Source organism: Rhagoletis zephyria, unplaced genomic scaffold (genome assembly GCF_001687245.7).
Source record: "Rhagoletis zephyria isolate East Lansing unplaced genomic scaffold, Rhagoletis_zephyria_1.1 Rzeph_scaffold_04148, whole genome shotgun sequence".
In the NCBI taxonomy this organism is placed as follows: domain Eukaryota; kingdom Metazoa; phylum Arthropoda; class Insecta; order Diptera; family Tephritidae; genus Rhagoletis; species Rhagoletis zephyria.
The window spans coordinates 18,923-29,551 of NW_016161231.1; the positions used below are offsets into that span (position 1 = coordinate 18,923).

Sequence of the window (10,629 nt, forward strand, 5' to 3'; positions counted from 1 at the left end):
ATAAAAAGGTGTCAGAAAAAAGGCCTGAAAAAGGGAAGCACAAGCAGCAGTGAAAAAAATATTCTCCCATTATCGTATGCAGCGCTAGCATAGGTGTGTGCAAAATCAAGCAAAGACAAAAGAATAAACGTATTAGCAAAGAAAATTGTAAGCAACTAACTAAAAGTAATATAAAATTTTTTCCTTTTCCACGCACAAATACTTTCATACCTCGTCAGTCCAGCCCACCGCCCCCGTAGCAATTGTAGACGGGATGTCTGCGTTACTACAGGAATTAGAAATCTTTCAGCTGCGCCCGCTGATCACTAATTTTAGTTGCAAATTATCCACAGTGAGCGAGTACGATGTTCGCAAACAATTACTGTGTCTCGTCTCTGAAGAAAATGATATTGTGCTGCGCTACACAAGTGAAGGCGGACAGGAAGTGCTTAAATTGATTTCCTGGTTTCGACGCACCAATCGGGTAGTGCATGACGTTTGCTTTGATCCCTCCGGCACTTGGCTGTTGGTACTGTGTAAGTATACTTTACCGTTAAAAGGGTCAAATGACAAGTAATTTTTAGCAAAAAAAAACTTAAAAAAAATATTTATATATATATATATATATATATTTCATGATCCAATGATCGGATCTGAACCAGATTAGTATGGGACGTGGTCCAAAGTTATGCGGTAACATACATAAAAAAAAATTTCCGACGAACTGATAACCTCCTTTTTTGGAAGTCGGTTAAAAATATGCTTACCTGACTTGGAAGTGACCAAATCCGTGCTATGCATATTGCTGCGTAAATTATTTTAATACTTAGCTAACGGTCATAATTAAATTTATCCATGCCCTAAATTTATCAAAATCTGTAGATATTATTACTTATTAAGGTATGAAAATGTGATTTGTGGGTGGGGTTTGTTGTGTCAGCTGGGGGTGTTCAACCGCGCATGGTTATGCCGATGAGTATGTGTGCCTCGGTGCGGGGCTTTAAGTGCCGTGATTAAAGCTGCAAAGCTATGTGATTTAAACGATAGCTTCGCTTGGACATTTACCCTCCTAAAAGATATTCCATCGGTTTTTTATGCTATTGATTTTCGTTTTTTTTGTTTTGCTTGCGCTACATGTTTGTTTATCAATTGATTTTTGCGGCCACCGCTTGCGCTTTCTACGCATAGGTGTTAGGGTACGTTGAACTGTGAAANTCCTAAAAGATATTCCATCGGTTTTTTATGCTATTGATTTTCGTTTTTTTGTTTAGCTTGCGCTACATGTTTGTTTATCAATTGATTTTTGCGGCGACCGCTACGCTTTCTACGCATAGGTGTTAGGGTACGTTGAACTGTGAAAGTAACATGGTAGCAAAAGAAGTGGGGTGCAGTATATGTCAATACTTTGATAAATGCAAAAGACCTACGGCCTCGTCTTTGTTTTGCGTGTGCCGTCAACGTCAGTGTCTCTGTACGCTATCACGCCATCATTGTCGCTCTAGACAGCTTGTCGCTGTAAATTGAGTTTACACAATTTGTATAACCTGAATTATCGAATGCATTTTTCTTTCGTACATACATATGTATTAGATCAAAAAGTTCTGGCACGTATTGGTTGTTTATAAAGGAAACTTAAATTGTTTTATTGAGACCCAATTTTAATCAGTCTTCAATTTGTAAATAAGTTGTCAAATTGTAAATAAATTGTAAATACTTCATAAATACTTATATGAATTACCATATTCGGGGGTTCTATAACATGATGTTCCTAATGTTTTTCCTAAACTACACATAAACCTAACTTTTAATCAAACCTCTAAAATATATTTTTATATTAACACTTTATAATATTAATTTCAAATTGCAAGGCTTCGATAACACACTGCACATTGTGCCTGCACTCGCTGTGGTTGACAAAACATTCATGGAGCCAACGAATTCAGCGCATCCGCCGCAGCAGCCATACAGCACAACACAAATTACCTCATACATTATCCCATTTGTTGGACCACACGAGTGTCCTAATTCAAAAAAGTGCCCTAACCAGGCCACATTCAATGAGAAAACAGTAAAACCGCAATCTCCATCACCACCCGTAATGCCTACGGATAGCGACGAGCAGGGAAAAAGCCTTGCAGTGGCTGTGCAGCCAGCAGAGGGCGAAAAACTTTCAGATTCACGGGAAAGTATCGTACAGGCGTCACAATTACTCGTTGAAGTTGAGGTGAATATCGCACCTAAACTGCCAGTCGATGCGAATCTCGAAGCTTATAGCCATGATGTGCCCGCTAGCATGCTTGCGCCCAGCGCACCACCTAATGTCAGTGAAGATAAGACGGGTAATGCACAAGTCATGGCTACTTCCTTTATGGCATCGGTAACTTGTCCATATCCACTGGCGGTTGTATGGTGGCAAACTATTGATGGCGTAAATCGCGCTGTTATTGGCTATTCGGACGGTTCCATATGTTTTGTTGGTTTGAGTCCCAATTGTCCTTTTGTCGCGAGTACCGCAATCGAAACGGGGTCCATAGTAAAGCTGCTTATTTGCAAAGACAGCACTTTCGAGAGTGTTATGTTACTGGTAAGTTTAAAATAAAGAACTTTATTCTATGTAACCACTAACAAATTCTCGCTAATGCAATGAACATTCACAGATTACTTCCTCTCTGAAGCAGCAATTTAAGTTGCTACTGGAACAAAAGGCCATTAAATACATCTATCCCGGCGAGCTGTCACCCAGCACCGTGCACGGCCGGGACAGTGATTGGCAAATCGTTATGCCACTAAAAACGCAAAGTAACTGCTCTGATCCGGCATCGGACAACAGCCAGTTGGATGAAGATGTATTTCTAAAAAACGATGAAGTTCCGAGCACATCAAATGGTGTCCAACTGCGACGTTCGGGCTTGATTTCTGGTGCTCATATGCAAATGCCGAAGACAGCAGTTCCACCACCGCCACCACCTTACACAGTGGCTATAAATCGGCACTTAGACACGGCAACCACAACAAGCATATCTGCATTAGGTGGAAACAATGCGGGTACGACGAATAGCAGCACCAGCATTTCCTCTACTACAGCCATTGGCAATGGAAACTCTGCGACGGGTGTACGTTTCACACAACAACAGCTGCCTGAATTGGACGATGTGAATGCGCGTGCTGGCATTTTGCCAGCGGCACGTGCGCGTCTAGCCTCTTTGAAGAGCCTAGGCACAAAAAAGCTTAATGCCATCAAAATGCGTCTTTCCGATAATCGGCAAAAACTTGAAGACTGTAAGTAAATTAATTACTGGTTCGCATAATATTTATCGCATAAAACATTAAAAAAATAATAATTTGGAAAAATTAATTCGTATAAATTTTTCTAACTACTGTATTTTCTAAAACTATAATTTGCTTTTTATAAAACNATCGCATAAAACATTAAAAAAATAATAATTTGGAAAAATTAATTCGTATACATTTTTCTAACTACTGTATTTTCTAAAACTATAATTTGCTTTTTATAAAAACTTTTCCTTTTTAATTTCTCAGTTATAAAATGTATTGTAATTTTGTTAAATAGATTGCGTGAGAAACGCGGTGAGTTTAGCCAACGTTTATGCCACAACACATGAGTTGTTGCCATGCTTACAATCATTTTCGCCGAACAGTTAGTGAAATCAGACATTCAAAACTCGTGTTTCAATACTCACTTAGCGCGAACTCTTAATTCACCTGCGATTTTGCGTTCTCTGTACAAATATGTCCTCCAAACATTTGTTTCATCTCCCAAGTTTCGTTACATTACAATTAGAAATTGATGTTGTTTACGAATTTAATTGGCGGCCATGCATTTCTAATCGTTTTTGTCTTTCGTTGCAGACATGCCTGAAAATACTCTTGGCAATTTCGCTATTATGGATTCACCATCACTCACACCCGAAGTGCTTAACAACTCCAGTGGTTCCTTTTACACCATACAGAATCTGCGAAGCACCTATCTGCTAAGCGCGCTGCACAGTCACACAAACAGTCTGACTGTTCATAGCATTGATATTAGTTTGAAGCCACTGTTTTTATATAAAATCCCGAAGAATTGTTTCGATATACTAATAAGCTCAAATTTGCTCTACACTATTCAATATGTTGATATAAATGCCCATAATCCAAAGGAAACCATATCTCAGAACATCGAAAAGAATACAGAAAAGGAGAATCGCGACACAGATGTTGAAAAAGAAGATAACTATGCCGAGAAAGTGGCCAATGTGAGCGACGTGAGTGAAGATTTTGACTCGCTGCTTGCTGGCATGAATATAGCAGCCTCATATAGTGCAGATACTAGTGCGACCACAAGTGGGCCATCCAGCAGCGACAGTTTGTCGCCGAGCAATGCAGTGAATGCGGTAGGAGTGATCAGCAGTGCAATGGCTTCATTGCGTACTGGCGATGAGGATGTGAGTATTTAAATATGAAATATAAATTGTTAAAACGTTTAGAATTTTCCTTAATTTAGCGATTCAACACCTCCTCCCAGTTGACTGTTTTTCGCTTTGAAAATGAAACTGTGCTTAATCTCTATCAAATGGCGACCTATCATACTAGCGATCTAAGTGAAGTCATATCAAAGGAGGATAAAGCTAAAGCATTTGATTTCAAGGACATCCGCTCACCCATGGATTACGTGCAGTTCTATGAGAACGCAGATGTCAAAGAGGAGTACTCATTGCGTCAAATGGAAATTATGAAGCATGAATTTCCAAAAATCAACTATGATCCCTGCTATGTGGTCACCAACAAAAATGTTTACTACATAGAATTAAAGTGAATTTTTGTATTTTTTTTATTAAATTTGTAAATTTCTCCAAATCTTGNTCAACTATGATCCCTGCTATGTGGTCACCAACAAAAATGTTTACTACATACAATTAAAGTGAATTTTTGTATTTTTTTTATTAAATTTGTAAATTTCTCCAAATCTTTGATTCATTCCAGAAAAGAGCCGTTTGCCATCTTCCTGGACTCTGCTTTAGCCGGTGAATGGACACAATGTCGTGAATTCTGCAACACCTTTGATCTCGCTTACGAAGCGTGCGTAGAATTTGCGGGTGATTATCTACTGCGTCGCAAGAAGGTCACACAAGCGCTCGTCACCTATAATTCAGCACGAATTAAACCCATCCGTACAGCTCTCAAGTTAGCCATGTTCGGACAAACATGTGCACTAATGCATCTCTGTGCTATGGCGCTGAAAACGACATATCTGCTCAAGTCGAAATATTTTTGCAGTCCCATAATAAAAACGGTGCTTAAAGATATTACATATCGCCATTCGGAGGATGTGCGCTCCGTACTGCCATTCTCGAAAAGCACAAATCTCTTAAATGTGGTGAATGAGGGGCAATCAGCGGGTGATTACACATATGGAGTGGATGATTCGCTTAGTAATTTACAAATGTCACCATCATCACAATTTCATTTGGCCAATTTATTGTTAATAACACTGGCGGAACGCGCCGTGAATGATAAAAATTACTTACCACTATGGTAAGTATACGACTGTCATATGATTGGTACATTTTGTGAAATTAAAAAAAATTAAAAACAGGAATTTCTTGGTAACCAACACAAAATACCACACGAATATGACGAGCATTGTACTTTGTCAAAGCGGGCTCTTCTCTTCTGCGCTTATTTTGGCGAAGACGCGAGGCGTTTGTATAGACACATTTCTGGCGTTGACCAGCGTTGTTGGACAGGAGTTCGGTAAATATCGTAAAGACTGTTTACAAGAAAGGAATAATAACTGTTTTACGTTAGGCTGGTATACAGAGATGAATGTGTGCTTGTATAATTTGAGTGAACTAATGTTCGCTGAAACAATCACCTATTTGCCGCAGGTGGCCGTGGACTATTTTGGTTTTATTCAAGAGAAACTTCCGAATATACGACATTGTGTACTTAAGGTGGGTGCTTATTTTCATTAGAAATTATAGCAAAACATATTTTTAAATATTTCTGCTTCAGCGCTTAGAACAACAACTCAACCCTTTTTCTGCCGTACTTCGTCCAGTGGTTTCGCACACTTCCTCCGGTCACTTAGAGCTCAATATAAATGACAATAAAACATTTTTATTTGATTTTTGTAAAAATCTAATTGAGACATATTTAGCAGTTCTCATATACATGGAATCTCAACGTTCAAAGAGCGAGCACATAATCAACGCTTTATCTACATTTCGTATAACATACGAGGACAATCAGGTAGGCATGCTGGCAGTTTGATATTAATACTTCTATAAATAAAATACTAATATTTATCTTTCCTGACGACCATTATATGTTTTCACAGTTTGCAATCGAAACGTCTCGTTTCAAACCTATCTCAGCTGGTTGTGCACATTGCGCTTGCGTTGTGGATGGTGTTGCTTACTTTTGGGGTTCGAATGGAGTGCCTTGCAATTATAGCGTTAACAAGTCTTCCGGTATGTCGTAATTTTAAATACATAAGTAANTGCCTTGCAATTATAGCGTTAACAAGTCTTCCGGTATGTCGTAATTTTAATTTCTTTCTTTAACAACTTTCTTTAATTCCTTCTTTAACAACAAATACTTTGCATTTAGATCCTCCAGAGCCACCACATGCAGTTAAAAGTTTAGATTTGCTGTCACAATTGAATTTGGAAGTTCATACAGTGAAATGTGGACGGCAGCATACTTTAGTATTAACGAACAATGGGGTGCGTATGGTTTTTTATACAATTTCGTATACCTATAATTCTCATTGCATATAATTCTGATTTAACATTTCTCTGAAATATAGTTGTATGCCTTTGGCAACAATAATCTTCTGCAATTGGGCACTGGACGCGATATGCAAGTGTCATTACAACCAATGCTTGTGCGCGCTTTCGATGGTAAAAATATAACAATCATAGAAGCGGGACAATATCACAATGCTGCTGTTGCTGACGGAGTGTTATATACCTGGGGGTAAGTGAATGGGCGCAGTAGAGCAACGTATCTAAGTGATAAATTCAAAATTGCCTTTCTTTCTTAACTAGTTGGGGCATATATGGGCAACTAGGTCATGGGAACTGCGAGAGTGTGCCTGAACCGAAAGTAGTTTCATTCTTCAAATCAAAGGTGAGCCTTGGAAATACGAGTTTATTAAAAACTTACTAAATTTTTCACGTTTTAGAAAATACTCCAAGTATCCCTGGGCCACGCGCACAGCTTGGTTCTCTGTCAGGCAACAAACAACCCAAATGCCACCGATTTATTTGTGTTTGGCTCTAACCATTTTGGCNAGTAGTTTCATTCTTCAAATCAAAGGTGAGCCTTGGAAATACGAGTTTATATAAACTTACTAAATTTTTCACGTTTTAGAAAATACTCCAAGTATCCCTGGGCCATGCGCACAGCTTGGTTCTCTGTCAGACAACAAACAACCCAAATGCCACCGATTTATTTGTGTTTGGCTCTAACCATTTTGGACAATTGGGTGTTGGTACAGGTTTGTCAAATGTCGAAGAAGGCAGCAACATTTCCGCCGACGATGGAATGCATTGCACTAGTCAAGTGAAGAGTTTGGTGCCACTGAAGCTATTCGTGTGCGCCGAAAGAATAAGACTGATACATACCAAATTTTTTTCTAACGTAAGCATGCTTCTTGTGTTAATTTTTTATTTTTTCATACGCTTTATGGATCTCCCCACCAACTAATCGTAGTTAGCTGTCGATGAAAACGGGCACATGTACACGTGGGGCTCATCGCCACAGGCGCTACGTTTGGCGAATCAGATAAAACGACGTGCGAATGCTAAACAAAAAATGGAAGAGCATCAACGGCGTGAAATGAGCAAACGTTTCGAAGCTACATTAGCCAGTGACACCACAAGCACGCCTTGCGTTTCATCAACGTCCAAAAGCGCTTATGAGGAAGCACCCAAGTCGATGGCCAATGAAATTGTTTCTAGCATACTTACAGATGTTATTGACAAAACCGCAGCACCGACCGTTCTTGAAGCCACGACCGAAATCGCTCCAGTAACAAGTATGGTTGCTCCGAATACAAGCAAAGACCTAGAGCTCGATGAAGTTTTGGCATCAAGTGTTATTGCTGTGCAAGAAGATGACGAACTGAAAGAGGAGGGCATGAAAGAAATCATAGTTAAAGAAATTGCTGCAGCCGGCACTGAGATCACCATACAGTTAGTAAACGATGTTGTTGAGGAATTGGTCGAAAAAGTTAAGCCGATGGTTGCACAACCGCTAAAGCCTTTGAAGCCTATTTCGCAGGAAGTTGACGGAGCTTCAGCAAATGCGGCAGACAACCAACAGCAGAAGTCAGGGGCTGCGACGGTGAATGCATCAGCTGCTGACGTCGATCCTTGCGAACATATGACACCACATTTGGTGGACACAACCGAAGTGGCAGGGCAAATATTACAGGTATGTTAAGATTTATGTACTTCCAGTTTAGTACATGCAATTTGGTTTTATTTACTTTATCGATTTAAGATATAGTTTGTGAAGACTTAACGTACTTAAATGGAAAATAAAATGTATGGGCAAACATGTGAAAACAATTTTTTCAACACGTAACTTAGCTTTGCTATTTCTTTTCTCCACAGATCTCAAGCGGACTCTTCCACTTCGCCTTGATCTCATCCACTTGCACTTTGTACACTTGGGGCAAAAATTTAGAACACCAGCTGGGCACAGGCGATAAGGAGCGCCGTGCAGTCAGCAAGCCCTCGCCAGTGGACTGCGTCGATCGTCCGATGTACGTTGATTGCGGCGCTGATTTTACGCTCGTCATGACCACGGAATACATGGTTAAGGCGTTCGGTGGCAATTCAAACGGACAGGTATATTCAGATATAGGTTATAACGCTACTTTTTTCTAGCAAATTATTTATTCACAGTGCGGTCGCGATCTGGGTCCCTCCATCGATAAAATGAAACAGCGTGTTGTTTGTTTGCCCACCACCAAGCGGCTAATGCGTTTCGAAAGTCAATGTGTAGACATGCCTGTCGAAATAAATTTGCCACGCCCACGCATACGTTTGGAATCAGATCCTGTACGCTATTTGAAAAGTATACCTAAATATCAACCCCAGTTCATGCAAGAGGCTGGCATAAGTTTCGATGATGCGGCTAACTTTGAGCGTCCATCGCCTTCGAATCAGTATAAGTCCACTACTCAGGCTGATAGTAGTGAGAATGTAGTTACCGGTCAAGACTCCGATGAAATGATCTCAAGCCTAGAGAATTTAAGTAACAATGAACCGAACGATGGGTGTTCATTGAACTTTTCGTTGCTGCCTTCGTCAGGTGCGGCTGTTGTGGTGCCTGCGTCAGCAGTAACGGCAGAAGATGGCCAGCATAGTATCGCTGTGGATGATATAACCCCAGATGAACAGAGTTATGCGCGCCTACCCGTTACGGATAACTCGGACACAAGCTGTGCTGTGGCCGGCCAACAGAGTGTGGAACAATGTCCACTGGTAGCGGAAACAAAGGCAAACGACGAACGTACACCACAAGCCGGTGGTTCGCAAAGTACGCTCACTTCGAATGCGCCCGTCGAAGGTGAAGAAGACACTTTGGAGGAGGACGAGAGTTTACAGCAGCTGCGTCAGTATATACACTATTGCTTGTACGTGTTCCACGGGTTGTACAATCCCGACAAAATTAGTGATTTCTCGAAAGATCGCCTGGAGTATCGCGTACGTACACTTATGCTCAATTTCAAATTTGTGGATGCGTTTGTATTGTGCCTGCAAAATTGCAACAGCGCAAATAAAGCATTGAAAGTTTTCGCATACTTCTCCAAGGACACGGGACTCGTGCCGCTGCGACGACAAGATGTGAAGTACTTAATTTACTATTTGATGAGACACTTTATGGCGCAAAAATTCGATATGCTTGAATGCGAACGTTTCTTTATGGGTGATCTTGAGTACTACTTGCTCGAATTATCGTATGTGCTGTTCTTTAACAACAACAATACCATGCTGGAGAGAAATTTAAATGAGAAATTCAAGAGCTATTTTGCGGACGAGGAAGCGCACCTAAATCAAAATCAAAACGATAATGAGCAGTCGCAACATAAATTGGAGGATACGGATGTGATATTCGATAGCCTAAGCGTTAAGTTCAAAACGATCGTTTGCCAGAGGCTGATGCAGCACTGCAACAATTAGTTGCTGGTGCTAAGCACCATTAGATTAACTTGTTTTTAATTTATTAATTCGTGATATGAGTTGTTTTTTAGTTCTTTCGGCGTTTTATATTGTATTTAAATTTACACCTAATTTATATATATTTGTGTTATAACGAGAAAATGTAATATACATATACATACATACATACATATTTATATTCATTTATACCTCATACATTATATGCGTTACTTATGTGTTTGAGTTGTATTTTTTTCTCTTTCCCTTGGTTTAATACTGACTTCGCCTAAAGTTAACGCGAAAAACGTACACAGTCCATAGATATGTTCTTTCGTCACTTTTCATCGGCCTTATATATCAAAATGATTAACGAACTCTCGTGTTCACTTATGGTGGGGGAAAAAAATCTTTTGAAATGTCTCTTCCATACTCCTCCGGAAAATGCTACTGAAAATATTGTAAATCTGCCTAC

General features: G+C 39.9%; 1 protein-coding gene across 1 annotated transcript; it reads left to right on the forward strand.

The window, feature by feature from the left end:
• Positions 1-26: 26 nt before the first annotated feature.
• ca (RCC1 and BTB domain containing protein claret) lies at positions 27-10,397 on the forward strand. The gene is made up of 18 exons (XM_017625640.1): positions 27-93; positions 224-515; positions 1,848-2,563; positions 2,637-3,258; positions 3,850-4,424; positions 4,484-4,791; positions 4,963-5,514; positions 5,576-5,733; positions 5,788-5,933; positions 5,995-6,231; positions 6,320-6,452; positions 6,592-6,707; positions 6,791-6,960; positions 7,032-7,113; positions 7,357-7,626; positions 7,699-8,421; positions 8,604-8,840; positions 8,898-10,397. Exons 2-18 carry the CDS (start codon positions 254-256, stop codon positions 10,176-10,178), a joined length of 6,588 nt encoding a protein of 2,195 aa, XP_017481129.1. The 5' UTR covers positions 27-93; positions 224-253; the 3' UTR covers positions 10,179-10,397.
• The last annotated feature ends 232 nt before the right edge of the window (positions 10,398-10,629 follow it).